Source organism: Schistocerca cancellata, chromosome 2 (genome assembly GCF_023864275.1).
Source record: "Schistocerca cancellata isolate TAMUIC-IGC-003103 chromosome 2, iqSchCanc2.1, whole genome shotgun sequence".
Lineage (NCBI taxonomy): Eukaryota > Metazoa > Arthropoda > Insecta > Orthoptera > Acrididae > Schistocerca > Schistocerca cancellata.
The window spans coordinates 1,041,895,308-1,041,916,498 of NC_064627.1; the positions used below are offsets into that span (position 1 = coordinate 1,041,895,308).

The 21,191-nt window shown below is 45.0% G+C and overlaps 1 protein-coding gene across 1 annotated transcript in view; it reads right to left on the bottom strand.

Moving 5' to 3' along the window:
* Nucleotides 1–20,439, bottom strand: part of LOC126160842 (sterol O-acyltransferase 2-like) — a 173,473-nt gene extending 153,034 nt beyond the window's left edge. The window contains exon 1 of the mRNA XM_049916933.1: nucleotides 20,409–20,439. Within this exon, the coding sequence (XP_049772890.1) occupies nucleotides 20,409–20,439 (31 nt within the window). The remainder of the gene's footprint in view (nucleotides 1–20,408) is intronic.
* Between the last annotated feature and the right edge of the window lie 752 nt (nucleotides 20,440–21,191).

Genomic DNA, 21,191 nt, shown 5'->3' on the forward strand with positions numbered 1-21,191 from the left:
TGCACTTATTACGGGTCGGATAGGCCGACGTTACCTGATCTGTAGTTTTTTCAATGGACATTTATACCTTTGTGCCTCCTCTTCCACCAGATTTGGGTGAGCAGTGACACTGCATTACAGCAGTGAATGCACACATGCTCGCAAAATCACGGGACGAGTTTCGTTATCTCGATGTTTGTCGTGCTTCCGGTTGTGTCATCGAAAATGCAGATGAAAACCTTCTGCGCAATACAAAATTTTTCGCCGTTTAGTATCAGTTGATAACACTGAATATGTGAATGTTATTACAGAAACTATATTTAGTACGTAATGGACATAATTGTTTACTTATTTTGTGCGCGTGTGCGTTCGCGTTGGCGCGCGTGTGTGTGTGTGTGTGTGTGTGTGTGTGTGTGTGTGTGTGTGTGTGTGTGTGTGTCAACAAAGAAACGGCTGTAGGTGCGCCTATCTTTGCTTATGGAGAGTGTCGCGCTGCAAGCGTGCTGAAGAGTGCAGACGCGGTGTGCAGCAGTGATCGCGGCAGTGTAGGCGCGCCTGCTTTGTAAACCATAGAGTAGAAATATCTCTAGAGTGAGCATTGCGTCCTGCGCATGTTGTCAACATCAAACTGGAATTGTCACGTGATCTAGGGACGACGTCGATTGTTTAGCGCCAATTCGCGTCAGCCATCAGTTAACGTCACGTCTCGTCACATAACACCAAAACATTCTACAATACCTTTCGAATGAAGGTATTCGCACAGGTCGTCAACGGAACGTCACGTCATTTCACGGTACGTCAAGGTTTCTCGGGAAGAAAATTTTAACGGTACCAGTCTGTTAACATCTTAAGTTAACTTATTTTCGCCGCGCTCGTTCTCCTTATAATAGTGGAGTTTGTACTGCTGTACCTTCATAATCTTTATTTTATAATAGCGCTTTGTTTTAGTGACAGATTGGACATGTTCCATGACGACTGGGATATTTTATCCACTTTCTTACACAACCGAGATCTTATATCTGAAGGCGAAATGTTATTTAGTTTTCACAATAACACAACGGCGCTGACGCCCACAATGTATATGTATAAGAACATAAGTAGACGAAGCAAACTCCACCATATGACATTTTAAACAAGAAAGTCAGCTTTAATGAAGGAGTAAAATACAGTTGTTTATGACGTTATCAATTACGTAAGAAAAACCATAATGGATAAGTTTAACAGGCTTCATTAATTCGTTTGAAGCTTTCTTTGATGTGTATGAATGTACATATTTTCCCTAGTAAGTAACTGTCGATGTTTTGAAACGTTGTCTCACTTCCTCAGTAATTTACCAAACATAACTGATCAAGAACATAGGTTATAAAGTTTGCTTCGGCCATTGACAAATTTTGTCGTTGTTAGCTCCTCAGTTCTGATACTGTAACATTTTATGCATATTAGGGATGGTCACTCAAAACCCCAATTTCGCCGTTCAGTACTGTGTTAAGCGACTTGACGAGATGTGACATGAAAGACATTGTAAATACATGCTGACGAAGCTTCTGTGGCGTCATGCTCGTTCATTTTGCTCTTCAAAGCTAAGAGCCCAATTTATTTCAAATATCAGACGTAGACAGCTATGGTGCCTGCAACACGTCAATGCTAAGTCCACAGCACTTACGAAGGGAATCTGTCTTTACTAGCGGTATGACAACATTCAAAATTTATAGGACAAATGTCGGACAAATCTACCGCGTCCCGAGATCATGTGACCATTGTGGCAACGTATGTTGACAACAGAAAATCAATTCTGCGCTTCTGAATGCTCACTCCAGAGATATTTCTACTCTATGTTGTAAACCAGGGAGTATTGAGAGCAAGGTCGAAGTGGACTGGCGGAAGAAGCTGCAGTTCTATTTCCTGTCCCATAATTATCCATGGCTCTGGAGACGACTCAGTTGTCAACCAGTAGCAGCTCATACGTTGTCATCGGCTACATTTTTCGTCGTCCGCACAGTTACAGCATCGTAAGACTTAACAGAGTATAACATTACAGGCATTACCCAGTGGCATTTCTTTAACGAACTTTAATGACTATCTTTCTTGTATAATAAACTGCAATAATTAAAACCTTTAGGGCACCTGTGTTGTCACTGACCTCAGACATCATTACCAAGCAGGGTCGCTTTCCATGCCATCACCGAGTGTCGTAAAAAATATGAAAATTGATTGTTTACTGCCAGTTTTGTTTGATTGCTAATGACCAGTTTCAGTCTAAACTTTTCTTCCGCAGTAACTGTTCATTCTTGTATTGCATAACAGAGGCGTAACTAACTTCACTCAAAATAACAAAGCTTCACTGGCAAAACTAGTAACTAAAGATACAGCACAAATTAAGAGTGCACAGTTTCATATATTCTGTATTTATCTTAGTAACTTCATCTGGGTTGGTACGTATTCTATTGGTCTTATCTTAAAAGTGAATCCAGTTCAATCTTTCAATAATTAAAAGTAAACTGCTTGCATCTTTTCCAAATTTTGCATGAAATTACGCTGAGGCTACTGGAAGTTATTTTTACTTAAAGTTTCAGTTACAATCAGTCGATTACTTAACCAGCAACTTCATTTAACTTTCCTTTCAGAATTTAGTATTTCATAGTAAGTAATTGCAAACTCATTGCTTTCTGAGCCATTTATTTTCTCGTGAACTGTTATGTTGTGAAGAAGCCGGACAGCCTTTTGTTGCCACGCCGGGGATTATTTCCTTACTTTTCTTTCCCCATTACCTTTATTAGGATTTTAGATATTCATTTCCCCAGTGGGCTGACGACCGTACACCGTTTTCCCCCTGTGTGGTTCCTGAGCGATTGCAAAAAATTCCACTCGTTTCAGAATTATTATCGGTGTTCACGTTAGGTTTATAATAAATCTTTTTTCACAAGGGTTTGTTGTACGCTTTCCTCCTGCTAGCTGCTATTATTTTCCTTCGGTAACGATAACCTTACTCCTCATGAAATTTCATCAGGCGTACGCAATCACGGTTGTTTACATCGCAGTCCAATAGGCCGGTTAGGAATGGGGACGTTACATGGTGATGAACATTTATGAAACATAACACACTAACGCAGGCAGATAGCGCAGGTAACTGCCAAAACTATCACTAAACGGGTTTAACGGTTGGTGTATCTAACTAGTTGACAAGAATAGTGGGGCGAAGACACATTTATAAGAATGATCCATCTCGGAAGCGTTAGACAATGTAACGGTGTAAGATCGAAATTCTGAGAAAAATGGGACTAAGCTACAGCGAAAGATAGATAGAATACAATAAGTACAATAACAAAGGGAACAATGAGAATGGAACACGAAGTGCTCAGATTAAGTCTTGTAAGACAGCGACGTAGTCTTTCGCCCCTACTTAACAATCTATACGTCTAAGCAGCAACGACAAAAGGAAGAAAGGCTCAAGAGTGGGATAAAGATTCAGGATGAAAGTATGAACGTTAACGACGTTGCTGCCCTCAGTACAAGTGGACGAGAATTACAGGACGTGTTGAGTGGACGCGTAGTCTAATGAGTACAGATCATCGACAGAGACTGATAAACGATTAATGTAATGTAGAGTAGCAGAAAAGAGATTATCAATAAACTAATCAATATTGGGGACTATAAGTAGATGACGTGAGAAAAAGCTGCTACCTCGGAAGCGAAACAACACACGACAGACCAAATGAGGACACAGAAAGCAGATTAGCGCAGACAAAGAGGGCATTCCTGGGCGAAAGAGGTCTATTAGCATTAACCGTAAGACTTCAGGAAGAAATTTCTGAGTGTGTACGTGAGTGAATTATGCTCTATGGAAAAAACGGGCGAGAGGAGAATCGGATTGTCTGAGATGTGGTGCTACAAAAGGATGGTGAAACTTAGGTCGACTGATAAAATGAGGAATGAGGAGATTCTCAGAAGAATCTGTGAAGAACATATGGAGAACACTGACAAGAAGGAACAGGATGATAGATGTTTTAAGACATCAGGAAATAACTTCCATGATACCAGGGCAGTGGTTCCCAACGTTCCTGAGACCATTAACCCTGAACTACGAGAGTTGCCCAAAAAGTAATGCACCACGTTTTTGTTTTCCTTCGACAGTTCTTCGTTGAACGTAATGAGAATTACACACATTAAAGAATGGTGTTTTATCTACACACAATGTTTTTCCACATGACTTCCATCCGATCTATGGCCTTTCTCCAGTTCGAAACTAGGCCGTGTAAGCTCTGTCGTTACCAATCCTTGTCCTCGTGGCGAAGCGAGTGCTTCACTGTGTGACTAACCTCATCTTCCTCAAAATGTCTTCCACGAATGGCACCCTTCAATGGCCCAAACAAGTGGAAGTCAGAGGGGGGCTAGATCAGGTGTGACAGTCGTGGATGGTCTTCCAGACCACTGCAAATCGAGGAGCTTCGCCGAACCGCCTTCTGATGACCTCAGCCTCCGTGCCCAGCAAATAATTTTACTTCTGTCGCAGCAGATGCTCCATAGACTTTGCACAAGCATTTGTGAATATTCCGCACAGTTTCTCTGCAGTGAAAAATTCAATGGCGGCAAGTTGCTTGTAACGTACATCACCTACAGACGCCATTTTGAAACTGTTCTGCAGCTACGCCAAATCTGTTGGAAGTGATGGAAACTTGGCGCGCTCACTCAGGAGGCTTAAAATAATAGATACGCCAAGTTTCGCATTCGCAGCCTTATTTCAGGCTGAGAAAAAAATGCGGTACATTACGTTCTGGACCCCCCGTCGTATATCATATAGAAACCAATACTCTTACATGGTTTAGTGCCTAGATAAAATATTGATTGGGGAAAATTTGTTTGAACACTCGTATCTTTAAAATTACAGGAAAATACATAATACTTCATTAACGTTCACCAAATAAGGCTGACGTCTTTTGTAGGTGCTATATCAAACCAAGAAGTAATGAAAGTCAGTGAGTTAGTTGGCCGTGTTTATTTTTAAGAATCTTTTTATGCACATCTTAATGCGTCTTCTAAGTTCAAGCTGATTCCTATTTTTTATTTTCATTGTCACAATAGTCGGCCATTCTCTTTCACACAAGAAAATAGTGGCGTTTGTAGGCTATATTACTAAAGCATTTTATGATAATAGTGGAAACTCGTCATCTGTCTTTCTGAAGTGTTCCTAACTCGATTTTAGAGACAACTGTTTCCAGTGTATCGTCTTTACCTGGTCCAAGAAATTTGCTTTGTTTTTTAACTTCACTTTCTGAAAATATTCCCTTATTCACTGGAAAAGGTCTTTAAATCCGGGCATTTGTCACTTCCTCAGATCATGAAATCCGTTACTAATAGAATTCATTACTAATAGTAAGTTCTTGGGTTTGTTTTGTTTTAGGGCGCAAAAAACAAGTGAGGTGATATGCCCCAAAGTCGAAACTATAGAGAACAAACACAAACACGAGGGGAACGACGGTGTGTCAGCCCCAATGGACAGAATAGGAGACAGCTAAACAGGGCACTTGGAAAAAGGGCCGGCAGGAGTAGCCGAGCGGTTCTAGGCGCTAAAGTCTGGAACAGCGCGACCGCTACGGTCGCAAGTTCGAATCCTGCCTCGGGCATGGATGTGTGTAATGTCCTTAGGTTAGTTAGGTTTAAGTAGTTCTAAGTTCTAGGGGACTGATGACCTCAGCAATTAAGTCCCGTAGTGCTCAGAGCCATTTGAACCATTTGGAAAAAGGGCTAAAAAACACCATACAAAAATGGAGATCCAAAACCAAAAATAAAATGGCGTTGGTTGGTTTAAAGGCGGGAGAAGGGACCAAACGAGGTAATCGGTCCCTTGTTCCTAATAAAACAATGCCACAAGTGTGAGAATAAAATCGACGAAATATTTAACACAAAACGGAATGAAAGGAAAAGCCACAAGAAGGAATGGAAGGCAACGTACACTAAAAGGAACAAAAGAGGACAAGAAAACAATAGAGAGACACTAGAAACAGAAGAGAGTAAAACATGAAAGCAGATTACAGTGGGTGGCCAACCACGAGAATAAAAAGGAAAAGCCAGCCACTCTGCAACACATTAAAACCTCCACCCTAAAAGCACTAGGGTGGAGGACACGGAGGGACAAAGGACATGCGCTAAAACCTACATAGAAGTATAAAACCCACTCTCACGGATAAAACTTAAAACTAAAGCTGCTGTGGAGGCATTGTCGCCCAACACCGAAGGCAGGGTGCTGGGAAACTTTAAAGTCTGCCGCAGAGCGGCTAAAAGTGGGCAGTCCAGCCAGAGGTGGACGACTGTCATTTGGGAGCCACAGCGACACTCCGGTGGGTCCTCGCGACAGAGTGGGTAACCATGCGTTTGCCACGTACGGCCAATGCGGAGCCAACGGAGGACAACTTATTCCCCGCGAGAGGCCTGCATCGAAGACTTCCACACACATACATAGTCTCCTTAATGACACACAGTTTGTTGTGCGTGCTGTTCTGCCATTCCGTCTCCCCAAGCCGGAAAACCCTGCAGTGTAAGACAGAACGCAGGTCAGCTTCGGAGATGCCTATCTCCAGAAGTGGTTTCCGTGTCGCCTTGTTGGCCAGCCTGTTGGCAAGTTCGTTGCCGGTGATTCCGACGTGTCCTGGGGTCCACACAAATACCACGGAACGGCAACTCTGTTCCAGGGCATCGATGGACTCCTGAATAGACGCTACCAGCGGGTGGCGAGGGTAACACTGGCAGATAGCTTGTAGGCTGCTCAGTGAGTCAGTAAACAGGAGAAATGACTCGCCAGGGCATGAGCAGATGTACTCAAGAGCACGAGGTATGGCCGCCAGCTCTGCAGTGAAAACACTGCAGCCAACTGGCAAGGAATGCTGCTCAATATGTCCTCCATGAAGATATTCGAAGCCTACGTGACAATCAGCCATTGAGCCGTCGGTGTAAACCACTTCAGAGCCCCGAAACACGTCAAGAATCGAGAGGAAGTGACAGCGGAGAGCGGCGGGGTTAACTGAGTCCTTGGGCCATGCAAAAGGTCCAGACGAAGCTGCGTCCGAGGCGTACACCATGGAGGCGAACGTGAATGGACCGCAAGTATAGGTGGTGAAGGGAAGGACTCCAGTTCGGAGAGAAGGGACAACACGCGAACCGCATTCGTTAGCCCCGATCTGCGGCGCCGATGCGGGAGATGGACTGCTGCGGGCGGGAAAAGGAGACGGTAATCCGGATGCTCAGGGGAACTACGAATGTGTGCTGCGTAACTGGCGAGCAGTTGCGCACGTCTGATCTACAGTGGAGGGACACCAGCCTCCACCAGTAAGCTGGTCACTGGACTCGTCCTAAAAGCTCCTGTCGCTAATTGAACCCGACAGTGGTGCACAGGGTCGAGTAAATTCAATGCTGAAGACGCTGCCGAACCATAAACCACACACCCACAGTCAATTCGGGACTGGACAAGGGCTCTGTAGAGCTGCAGCAGCGTAGAGCGATCTGCACCCTAATTGGTGTTGCCCAGGCAATGGAAGGCATTGAGGTGCTGCCAGCACTTCTGCTTAAGCTGACGAAGATGAGGGAGCCAAGTCAATATAGCGTCAAAAACCAGTCCTAGGTATTGATACGTCTCCACTACAATGAGTGGATCGTCATTAAGGTAAAGTGCGGGTTCCAGATGAACGGTACGACGGAAGGGCATGACACACGACTTTGTGGCTGAAAACAGGAAGCTGTGAGCTCCATGACTTCGCCTTGTGGATGGCTCCCTGGAGGCGCCGCTCAGCAACAACAGTACTGGTGGAGCATTACGAAATGCGAAAGTCGTCTGCATACAGAGAATGTGAGGAGTGGGGGACAGACACACAATACAGAGCCCTGTGGGACTCCATTCTCCTGGATATGGATGGAACTATGGGAGTCAACAAGTTGGACACGGAAAGTACGAAGCGACAGGAAGTTTTGGATAAAAGTCCGGATTGGTCCCCAGAGACCCCACTCATACAATGTCGCAAGGATATGATGTCACCAAGTCGTGTCGTATGCTTTACATAAGTCAAAAAATACAGCAATCAGATGTTACCATCTGGAAAAGGCTGTTCAGATGGCAGACTCGATGGACACAAGATTATCAGTGGTAGAGCGACCCTGGCGGAAGCCACCCTGACATGGATCCAGCAAGCCACTTGACTACAGGACCCAACCCAACCGCAGACGTACCATACGTTCCAGCAGCTTACAAAGAACGTTGGTGAAGCTGATGGGTCGTAGCTATCCACATCAAGCGGGTTTTTACGGGGTCTGCGCACCGGAATGATGGTGCTCTCCCACCACTGCAATGGAAAGACGCCATCGCACTACATCCGGTTGAAGATGACGAGAAGATGTCGCTTGCAATCAGATGAGAGATGTTTAATCATCTGGCTGTGGACGAAATCAGGCCCATGAACTGTGTCGGGGCAATGTGCAAGGGCACTGAGGAGCTCCCACTCTGTAAATGGGGCGTTATAGGATTCACTGCAGCGTGTAGTGAATGCTTTGACGTTCCTTTCCAACCGCCATTTCAGTGTGCGAAAGGCTGGGGGGAGGGGGGTTACACTCCCATGCAGAGGCTCGAGCAAAGTGCTCGGCAATCAAGTTTGCGTTGGTACATAACTCGCCATTTATGGTAAAACTGGGGACATCTGTTGGGGCCTGGTATCCGAAAAGACGTTTGATCTTTGGCCAGACTTGGGAATGTGACGTGTGGCACCCAATGGTGGAGACTTATCTCTCCCAACACTCCAACGGCACAGAGCCGTTTAAAGGCTATGAGGTGCTCCAGGGAAGGGAGCCGCTTATGCCGCTTTCGAGCTCGCCAACGCTCCTTAATTGCTTCAGCGACTTTCAGCGACCACCAAGGGACTGCCTTACGCGTCAGGCAGCCTAAAGAGCGAGGGCTCGCGTTTTGTGCCGCAGAAACAATTTTGCTAGTCACCCGCTCAACCATCACATCGATGTTACCATGTGGGGGAGATACAGCAGTGACAGCAGAGGTGAAAGTTCCCCAGTCCGCCTTGTTCAAAGCCCATCTGGGCAGGCGCCTGTGTGCCTGACGCTGGGGCAGTGACAGGAAGATGGGGACGCGGTCACTACCACACAGGTCGTCATATGCTCTCCAGTGGATGAATGGGAGAAGTCCTGGACTGCACATTGAAATATGTGGCGGTCCCAGTATTTAAAGGGCAGAGGTCGAATTGCGACAGTAAAGTTTCGAAATCTCTACCTCGGCCAGTAAGCATGGTACCACCCCACAAAGGGTTATGGGCATTAAAATCTCCCAGAAGTAGGAAAGGTTTAGGGAATTGATCAATCAGTGCAGCTAATACATTCAGGGGTACTGCACCATCTGGAGGAAGATATACACTGCAGACAGTTATTTTCTGCGTCGTCATTCTGATAGCCACAGCTTCAAGAGGGGTTTGAAGGGGCTCATGTTTACTACAGACCAAGTTTAGGACATAAACGCAAACTCCACCTGACACTCAATTATAGTCTCTACGGTTCCTGTAATATCCCTTACAGCTACAGAGGGCAGGGGTCTGCATTGCTGGGAACCAGGTTTCCTGGAGGGCAATGCAGATAGCAGGTGTAAAGCTTAACAGTTGCCGTAGCTCAGCCAGGAGGTGGAATAAACAGCCGCAATTCCACTGGAGGACGACATCATGAGACTGTGAAGGCATGGAACATTCAATGAGGTAGTTTACGCCTCAGAGTCACCTGCTGTCACCGATTTACTGCCCGATCAGTCTATATCCATTGTGTCTCAGGGTCTGGCGAGATCTAGGTCCTCAACGGACGCCAAAATCTCCGTCCCATCCTCAGCCACAGAGCTTGTAGGTAGCGGTGGTGTGGGTGCCACCACAAATTCCTTGGTCTTAGGGGTTTTCTTTTTGGATTTCTCTCACTGTTCCTTGGGTTTCCCTGGCTGGGAGGACTTCACTGGATCAGTCTGCGGGACTGAGGATGAGCGTGAAGCCCTACTACCAGCTGCTTTTGGGCTCTTCAGCCACTGGCAGGTGTCTATTTTCCCACTAGGGAAGGGATTGACCCAAGGGACCCCTTCCTAGCGAAAGAAACCGAAGACGACTTATGCTTCTCTGACTTAGAAGTGGGGACGGACGTCACCAATGGTTGTGGGGTGTTGCTCCTGAAGGAGGTGCTACAGGAGCAACAGGGAGGGAAATTCCCCACTGTCAAAGGGGCAGGTGTCGTCTTCCAGCTCTGAGAGGTGAACTGAGTTGGCAGAGCTGATGGTGGCAGAACTGTTGTAGCAGCAGTGTAAGATGTCATACACACAGGATGCAGGTGTTCGAATTTTCTCTTAGCCTCAGTGTAGGTCAGTCTGTCCAGGGTCTTGTACGCCATGATTTTCCTTTCTTTCTGGAGAATCCTGCAGTCAGGCGAGCAAGGTGAATGGCGCTCTTCGCAGTTGACACAGATGGGAGGCGGGACACATGGAGTATTGGGATGTGATGGGCGTCCACAGTCTCGGCATGTGATGCTTGAAGTACAGCGGGAAGACATATGGCCAAACTTCCAGCACTTAAAGCACCACATCGGGGGAGGAATTTAGGGCTTTACATCACACCGGTACACCATCACCTTCACCTTCTCAGGCAATGTATCATCCTCAAAGGCCAAGATGAAGGCACCGGTGGTAACCTGATTATTCTTTGGACCCCGGTGGACATGCTGGACGAAATGTATATCTCGCCACTCTAAATTGGTGGGCAGCTCCTTGTCGGACTGCAAAAGAAGGTCTCTCTGAAATATGATAACCTGGACCATATTTGAGCTCTTATGGGGCGTGATGTTTACAGGAACATCCCCCAGCTTGTCACAAGCAAGTAACGCCCCTGACTGGGCAGAGGATGCTCTTTTGATCAAGACTGACGCAGATCTCCTTTTGGACAAGCCCTCCACCTCCCTGAACTTTTCCTCTAAATGCTCAACAAAAAACTGAGGCTTCATCGTCATGAAAGATTACCCATCAGCTCTCTAACATACAAGGTACCTGGGCGAAGAAGATCCGCTGCCATCCTTAGCTTCATGTTCCTCCCATGGTGTGACCAGGGAGGGGAACGGTTTGGGGTTGTACTTCTGTGTGTTGAATTGAGCTCGTGACAACTTAGAGACTGCTGGCGTTTCACAAACAGCAAGAGACGATGGACTATGCTTCATCTCGTGTCATCCGTCCTGATGCCACCCACTCTGACCAAATGCCCTCGCCACCTCGCCGCAGCAAAGGCCACCTGGAAGGATTGCCATTTTCGGGAGTCCCGATGCCTCAGGGGATGAGCATCTACCCCTTGGCAAACGTGGGGGGTTAACGGTGCAGGCATCAGCAGAGCGATCCCTGTGTGGTTAAGGGGGCTACAACAAACAGGGTACATGGTGGCCCCACCACAACAGACTGGCTACAGTTCTGGATATCAGGTGCAAAGAAGTCGATGGTCATCGTCGATGCAGAAATCGACACTGCATAGTGCATGGTGGAAAACGCACCCAGGAAGGTGTCCCCTCCTAAGAGATGGCGAATGGGCAGGACTGCAATGTGATTATGAGAAAGTGGGCTAAAGTTCTCAATGCAATTTAGATACTATGCACCTTGTAAGGCGCCCTTCCCCAAATGGCTCGCTCTTCGGGAAAATTTTGAAGAATGTAGGTCAAACCCTACATGGGACCATCACATAAAGGCCGAAACATGTGAAACGCCTTTTAGTCGCCTCATACGACAGGCAGGAATACCTCGGTCCTATTCTAACCCCCGGACCTGCAGGGGGGTGGCTCTCATGGTCGCCTTGTGGCAGCAGACCTTTGACTTTGAAGGTGGGTGTGGGGTAAGGAAGGGTTGAAGACGTAACTAAAGCATAGCTAGACGTCATTGACACAGGATGAAGACGTGCATACTTCTTACGAGCCTCAGTGTAGGTTAGACGATCAAGGGACTTATAATCCTGTATGTTCTTTCTCTTCTTATAAACTGGGCAATCCGGCGAACGTGGAGAATGATTGCCGAGACAATTAACACACACAGGACGGGGAATACAGGCACTCGCCTCATGGAGGGGCCATCCAGTCACCACAGAGAGGGCTCTGCAAACAATGGGAAGACGTGTCCAAAACGCAGGCACTTAAAACATCATAGGTGGTGGGATATACAGCTTCACGTCACATTGATAAACCATAATCTCGACTTTCTCAGGGAGAGTATTCCCTTCAAAGTCCAAGATAAAGTCACCAGTATCAATGCGATTGTCCTTTAGGCCCTTCTGAACATGCCGAACAAAGTGAACACCCTGCCATACTAGATTGTCCGTAAGTTCCTCTTCAGTTTGAAAGATGAGGTCCCTGTGAAGAATTACATCTTGAATCATATTCAAAGATTGTTGGTGGATAATGGATACAGGAATTGTGCTACGATGGTCACAGGCATGAAGGGCCACAAACTGGGCAGTTGAAGCAGTTTTGATCAACAACGAACCTGACCACATCTTGTTGAGGGAGACCACTTCGCCAAACTTGTCCTCAATGTGTTCCACAAAAAATAAAGATCTAATTTTCGTGAAAGTATCCCCATCAGTCCTGGTGCAAACCAGATAGTGGGGGAAAGGTTTTGCCCCTAGCTGACGTGCCTGACCCTCCTCCCAGGGGGTAGCCATGGAAGTGAAGGCCAAAGGGGCAGAAGAAGCAGCACGAAAAGAATCCTTTTCATTCAAAGAGACGGCTGTAGCAGAACGGCCAGATTTCTGGACCCTTATGCATTTCATTTGCATAGCGTCCGCCCTGATAACACACACCCACTTCGATCAGGGGCTCTCCCCACAGGCGCCACCCAGCAACAGCAAGGGGCGTCTGGCACAGCAACCAGTGGCCGGGAGTGCCGATGCTCCAGGATGACAAGCAACCACGCCTAGGCTTACATGAGGTCACAGCTCAGATATCACGTGTGATCCCTGTGTGTTCAGGGGACTCAACCAAAAGGGTACATAGTGATGCCACCACAAAGGCTGGCTACTGCGCCGGCTTTGGACCCTAGCATCAGACAATGACGTGAACGAAAAGATGGAAGGAAAGAGGAGGGCACACGCCGGAGACACTAAGTAAGGTGCTCTTCCCCAAATGGCTCACACTGCGGAATTTGAATTTAGTAATGGAGGTCAAACCCCAGAGGGGGACCAGAGAATGCCAAAAGCATGAGGTAATTACGCAACAAAACCAAATCGCAAAGCCAACATAACCAGGAAGATAGTGGGGCCAACATAAACAAGGACACGAAGGAGAGGGAGAGGAGAGGGCGGAGGAAAAGGAGAAAGGACGGGAAGGGAAGGAAATGCAGCCCAGGAAAGAAGGAAGGTTGCAATTGCCTGGGGCTCCGTGCTTGCCACGCACGTACTCACGAAAGGACCGTGAGCCCCCCCCCCCGGGGGGGGGGGGGGGTGGAGCGCCTCTTTGGCACCACCCAGCCACAGCAACGGTCGACTGGCAGGACGGTCATTGTAGGGATTTCTGATGCCCTGAAAATATAGGAAACCACTCCTAGGCTTGCACAAAGTGTTCACAGCACAGGTACCAACCAGCAGTATGATCCCTGTGGTGTGAGTGGCTCAGTGGCTCAACCAGATGGGTACGTAACAGCGCACCACACGGACTAGCTTCCGAGCGAGGTGGCGAAAGGGCTGTGGTGAAGAGGAAGATAAGGGGAAAAGGGAGAGAGAGGAGGAGGAGGAGGAGAGCAACCCACAACAAAGACGCTAGGGAGGGAGTTCTTCACAATCTGGCTCACACTACAGATTTAAAATTTAGAGATGGATGTCAAGCCCCAGAGGGGCACCAATAAACAAAAGCCAAAAAGAGGAGGAAAAGCAGACTAACCAAAACCGCGAGACGATTCGAAGTCAGAAAGATAGCTGTACCGACGTGAAAAATACCAAGAGAGATAGGAAGGAGCAAAGTGAAATGAATAAGGACAGGGAAGTAGAAGGAAAAGGAAGTTAGAGATGGCCTGCAAAAGAGGAAATGCTGCAATAGTTTGAGGACCTGTACTCGCCACACAGTGAATAATTCAGTCAACATGCAAAGCAAACAACGGTATCTAATGTTTTCATTTGGTGGGTCCCACAGACTGGTTTCACTCAAAAGAATGAATGAATAATTGAACCAGTAGATATAACGACAACTTAATTATGCGATTGTTTTGCAACAACTGATTCAATCTGTTGTTTCCATTCGGTTGTTCCATCACTAAACAAGTGTGCGTGGCAGTGAAAGAGGAAAATATTTTGAGCGCCATGAGCAAAGGCACGAGAGGGGAAGGAAGTTTACGTATTGGCTCTGAAGTCTGCCAAATTTTAGCCATGTATGCTCAATGCAAGCAGTGTATGAACAGCTGTGGCATAAATTACGACACAAGAAAGTAATATTCCATGGAAGCACATTCTGCAGACGCTAATGTTATTTATTTCTCACTGACACGTAACGCGAGGTGTCGCCATGCTTCTAGATCGCAGAGGTTGCTGGCAGTCGCAAGCTAAAGACCATCGACACGAAAGTTAGGGATGTGTTTTGATTACAACTTTGAAATGAAGCCCAATTTACCTTTGGTATACTATGTGTGTGTGACACACACACACACACAACCACACACACACAACCACACACACACAACCACACACACACAACCACACACACACAACCACACACACACAACCACACACACACAACCACACACACACAACCACACACACACAACCACACACACACAACCACACACACACAAACACACACACACAAACACACACACACAAACACACACACACAAACACACACACACAAACACACACACACAAACACACACACACAAACACAAACACACACACCGTTGCGCTATAACAAGTGTACTATCTTAAATCTTCGATGCAGACTTGTTGCCGTGACTTAAGAAAAAGGTACCTGGGTGGTGCCGGAAAATCGTTCCGCCAAGTTCCGGCCGAAATTAAGTCTTGATATGGGCAGCTATAGAAAGGGGGTGCCCAAGCCGGGACCCACGGACCGCATGCGACCCAAACCAGGTATTTACGCGGCCCAAGACGTGAGCGATAAAAAATAAATTCCATTTATGTAAGTTATGATAAATTTAATATTTTTAGTTTGAAAATCCCGCCACGCGATGTGTGTTAATTGTATGTACCTCCGTCCGTCCTTTTTCCACCTGTTATTACTGTTAAGCATATTATGTGCGGTCTTCTTCCGCGTCGCCCAGGTATGGTAAAATGTCGGAAAATCTGCTGTAGAAGATAATAACTGTAGGGAAAAAGATTGGAATAATCAAACGAATAACCGAGGTATGGTGTACAAGTGGAATTCGTAGCGGGCCGCACCAAACCAGAGAACTCACGACTAAAGAAGGAATGATAGTAAGCGTAATTGCAAAAAGTACTCCGAGATTGTATGCGCAGGCCTGTAAAAGATGAAAGCTTGTAGAATTGGTGTTTTTTGTTTTTGGAAACAAACAGGCTCTGACATCCGTAACTCTTGTGCAGAAAGGTGAGCAATATACTGCTGCATCCATTTTCAATAAGCTACCACAAGAGCTCAAAAATCTTAGCAGTAACCCAAGCGCTTTCACATCTAAACAGAGTCTCCTCATGGGTCATTCCTTTTACTCTGTTGAGTTCCTTGAAAAATTAAGCTGATTCTTATGTTTTATTGTTTACTGCGTTTACTTCAGTCAAAATTCACACTAGGTTTCTGTCTACCCTCGTTCAGAGGACGTTGTCTTGTGAAGTCGTATGAATCATTTTGAGACGCTCTGTATTCTAGGAGGAGATCCACTGACAAATTGGGGCGGTGCCCCCCTGGCACAAAACCTGCCCTCGTATATATTCGCGACCGTAGCTTCGAACTGCACATACTGCAGTAATGTTTTAGTCTTTCAGAAGAGATTACATCTATTGCAAAACATACGTACTGTTAACTTTATTGGCAATAAAAAGTGGATGTATCAGCTCGATAATACAATCCAACTGAGTGAAAAAACAAAGGTTTCTCTGCTCTGTAAAGAAGTTTTCAACTTGGCCAAAGGAAGACTGAACATACGTATGGGACAGCATTCTGCAAGCCAGCGGGACAGCCACCGCTGTGCACTGTGGCTGGCTTTGGTAATTCACGATGCAAGTTTTCCCACCCCATGAGTCCACGAACAAGATTTGTGACATAGGCTTTCAACGTATTCTAAGTTCGTATCGCAAACGCCATTAGCTTTCCTTTTTGACAATGAAACCTTTATTCTATCTATTTTCTTCTGTTTCAGAAACACAGCAACAGATTTATTGAAATCTCCCCGCTAACTGAAGCCAGTAGATCAGAATATAGACACTCCATCAGGTACCCACTGCCCGAGTAAGCAAAGGGGTGAGGGAAGGTGTTACCTCCTCAAATGTAACTGCAACGAATCAATCTGGCTTAGGGGACAATATGATACCGCTCCTACACATTGATGACATTGGGATCGTGGAGATACGAGTGTTTGTTTTTATTTTAGTTACACGTCAAGTTCCGTAGGAGCAAATGGAGGAGCAAATCTCCAAGGTCATTGAACGTGTCAGTACATGAAACTACATCGTAACAGCAATAACAGATAAAAATACAATTTTTAAGGACCCAAAAGTTAAGCCATAAATTTGAGTAAACGCAATCAACAATACAACTTAAGAATCACCTTAATTTCTCAACAGAGTAGAAGGAACGACTCGTGAGGAAACTCTTCAGTGTAGATTAGAAATCGCGTGGATTACTGCTAAGATTTTTGAGTTCTTGTGGCAGCTTACTGAAAATGGATTCAGCAATATATTGCACACCTTTCTGCACAAGAGTTAAGGAAGTCCGATTCAAATGGTTTGATTTCCGTCGAGTATTAACTGGATGAAAGCTACTTATTCATGGGAATAAGCCGATATTGTAAACAAGAAATGACAAAGAATACACATATTGAGAGGTCAATGTCAAAATACCGGGACTAGTGAACAAGTGACAAGAGGTTCGCGGACTTACACCACTTATCGCCCGAACCGCCCGTTTCTGAGCCAAAAATATCCTTTTAAAATGGGAAGAGTTACCCCAAAATATAATGCCATACGACGTAAGCGAATGAAAATAAGCAAAGTAGACTAATTTTCATGTCGAACTATCACTTGCTTTAGATACCCTTCTAACAGTAAAAACTACTTAGATTTTCCGGAAATTATTGGTCTGAAGCTCACGACGCGTTGTGCTCTTTGAAATGTCACGAAGCAGGAATCTCAGTGATCAAAACCTTTCACAGAAGTTACTTTTGAATGGCTGTCTAATAGGATTCCCAAACTTGACGAAATCTGGACCGCAGGTCAACACCTCCACTCTTCAGCCTAAGCTGCTCCAAATGCTGCCGTATCACACAAAAGAGGTTGAAACGTTGACTGTGTGAGAAGAAACTGAAGATAAGCTCGATGCGGCCTGCTGATAACAGCCACGATAACCTACAGATTACTGGAATTCCTTCTGTTTCTATGAAAACAGTGACCGATTACCTCTTGACTGCTCTGTTGTTGCAGAGATCAAAGGCGCACGTTGGTAAGAGCCGGTTGAAGGTGGTGTACGAAGAGTCAGTGGTGTACATTTTTCAGTCCTGCAGTCGGGTCTCTGAAACTTTCTGAAAGTTGTCAGATTGCTACAGGTCATTTATTACTAGTCAGTTTCACCCCTGTCTCCCAGGAGAGCTATCCAGTCAGTGGAGCGCATTCCAGAAAGTTTACACCGTAATTTCAATCTATCATCTAAATTTGAATGATTAACTATCACACGCTTTATAGCCTCCATACTATCCCGAAGTACAGACAAAACTCAAGTAGCTGAAAAATTAATTGATTCGCTTCTACTCAAGTTTCTTCCAAACAGTTTTAAGCTGGCAGTATCAAATTTATAGATTGATATCAAGTGTTAGCAGTAATTGTTAAAAAAGTAATTTCATACTTCACCTTGATTCTTTCTCTGAGTTCTTCCACGTGTGGATTTCTTAGATGATTTGGTGACACTGTAAAGAAGAAGCATAACTTATGTTTAGTATTTACAGTGCCATGTAGTCAACTGACAATATCAAAATGACATCGTCCTTAACTTTGCAAACCTTATACTGCACTATTGCGTTGGGAGCACCACAGGAATAACTAAGGTTTCATTACGTTGTCATTCCGTCACAAATCAGCAGCGTCAACGTTTGGCAAGGCTTCAGGTATTTAGGACAGGCATTAGCGATACCAATAGCGGATAAAAGAATGACCAAAGCAAACCTAGTAAGACTCAATAACCAGATGAGATGCTCAAGACGGCAGAAATGAAGATTCAGGTACCATGGCCAGCGTATTGTATAGGAGCTTTAAGTGCTAATAAATACTACAGTTGAAGCATAATGCACTGAATTAGAATGCTCGAAAAAAAAAATCAGCGTTATTTATATATTTCCCCTGATTTACAGATTTAGTTAGGTACCACGCACTTACTACAGGAAATGTGTTGAGACGCACTAAATGTGCAGGTTCGTTAACTTTAGAATTCTTTGTGACAGAAGGTAATTACCAATGTTCAGTTTCATTGTGGCGCATAGCTCTAAGCTATCAGATCACAACAGCAAAACTTCCTACGATGAACGTATATGTCCGTTAAACTACGTTACATAAAAACGTTAAAATTCCGCTAACATGGGAAGTGCTGAATCCGTAACAGTTCAGCCTTTTCTTTCGTGAAAACTTCACACGTTGGCGTAATTTTCCTGAAGTGTCCTTTGCGGCTAATAATGCGAGGTGAAGGAAACAGAAGCTGCCCAAAAAGTTTTCTGTATTTTATGACAAATCATAATGAACAGTGAACGGATCATTAGAAAGCAATCCGAATATCAAGAAACATTGCCCAGCTGAGAGAGAGTTTGCAGGCTAGTGAGCAACGATCATCATGTCAAATGTATCAAAAATGAACTATCTTTATGCATACAAATTTTCTGTTGTGTAACAATTAAGACTTCGAAATAATAACTTAAAAGGAACCAGACTGCAATTTTAAGTCCAAGGACATGAAAGGGGTGCAGTAGTTCAGAAGAGAGATGACTTACCTACCCCAGATGTCATTCAATCTGCAAGTAGCAAACGAAACCAAGAGATCATTTTAAAATGAAGTTCAGGGAGGAGATGGTAAAACTATGAAGTTTGCCGATGACATTTTAATTCTGTCAGATGACTAAGTACTTTGAAGAGCAGTTTTACAGAATAGGTACTATCTTGGAAAAGGGTTATGTAATGAACATCAAAACGAAAATAAGTGTGCTGCAAAATAATCTAAGTCAGGTGATACAGAGGGAATTTGCCGGAAGTAGAGCGGATATAAAATTCAGACTAGCAGTAGCAAAGAAAGAATTTCCGAAAACGAAATTTGTTTCTGTGGAACAAAAATTTAAGAGTTGCAACGTCTTTTATGAAGGTATTTGTCTTGAGTGTAGATTTGTGCAGAAGTGATACATGAACCAGTGTTAGTTAAGACATGAAAGCAGAGATTTTGCTACAGATGAATACTAAAGGTTGGAGGATGATGATGGGTTTGTCGGGCGCTCAGCTGCGCTGTCATCAGCACCCGTACACAGTTCCGACTTTTACACAATCCAATATAGCCACTGCCACAAATGAAGTTTATGATGAAATGATGAGAACAACACAAACACTCAGTCCCCAAGCAGATAAATTCTTTAACCCAACCAGGAATCGAACCCGGGACCCCGTGATCCAGAGGAGGCAACACTAGCCACTTGACCACGAGCTGAGGACTTAAAGGTTGGATAGCTGGATAGAGTAATGTGTTACTGAATCTAATCGGAGAGAAGAGAAATTTGTGGAACAAATTAAGAGAGAATCAAAAAGTTTGAGATGTGGTTCTACGGAAGTTTGTTAAATTAGGTGGACTGATATGAAGAGGCTCCTCTCAGAATTGGTGAGGACAGTAGCATGCGGAAAACATTGATAAGAAGTGAACAGTGTGATACGGCGTTTTAACACATTAAGGAGTAGGGGAGAAGATAAAAACTGCAGAGGAAGTCAGAGACTGGAATACAGGTCTATGCAACGAGTAATTGAGGGCGTTGGGTTTGCTATTCTGAGATGGAAAGGTTGGTACAGGACAAATTCGTGAAATGTCACGTCAGACCAGTCACCACTTCTCCACCCCCGACTCCCCCGGTCCCAAGGAAAGCGATAGATTTGATTCACCACATCGTGGGAACATTTCCTACTTGAAACTGAACTATGGGACAAGAATCCGTTATACAACACTATATAACAAACAGGATCTTCATGATTGTGGTTGTGAGCACTTACCAGTGGATTGTGCATCTGCCTCCTCTGCCATTTTCTCCACTTTGTTGTCTTCCGACTGTTGGAAGCTCCTTCACCTTTTAAGCCTATATTTGCTACTCCGACAGAAGCGCTAACGCTGACTTCGCCCAGAGAGAACCGTAGTACTGGCGTGGACCCAGGGTCCACTTCTGAGCTCGGTGTAGCTCCACGCAACGGCCGTGTAGGATCAAAACAGTCCACCTGTAAACACGAACGAGAAGCTCCAGAACCTTTCATACTCCACTGCAGACTTAATCTGCTACTCTATGAAAATAGCATGATACTGCAGCAGAACTGCTCGATCGCCCAATGTGGTACTGCTGTTCTCACTTTCTAGATTGAGGAAATGCAGCCAAATCAACAAATGTAATACTAACGAGATGCTTTGCTACCTAAAATGGAGTATTGCATCGCTTCAGAGTGTGCCCTATTTAAGAATGTAAGCTTCTGGATTAACTACAGACAATAAAGGACAGGACACAGACTGCTACGTTTGTTACTCATCGAGAGTAAGCACCCCAGAGAAGTTTAATAGTGACATGAAGAAATAAGAAGTACATAAAGTACCTAAAATTCGGTTAGATCCTACACATCGATTCTGCAAGAATTCTGTGCGTTTCCTTCAAACTACTTGCATGATTACAATTTTTAATAACTGCATGTTATTCGCCACACGTTCGCTCTACGATATATCTGAGTAGGCCTATATGACTTATCCTCAGCCACGTTAACAAACTCATCTTGCAAGGGACCACTGGCTACAAC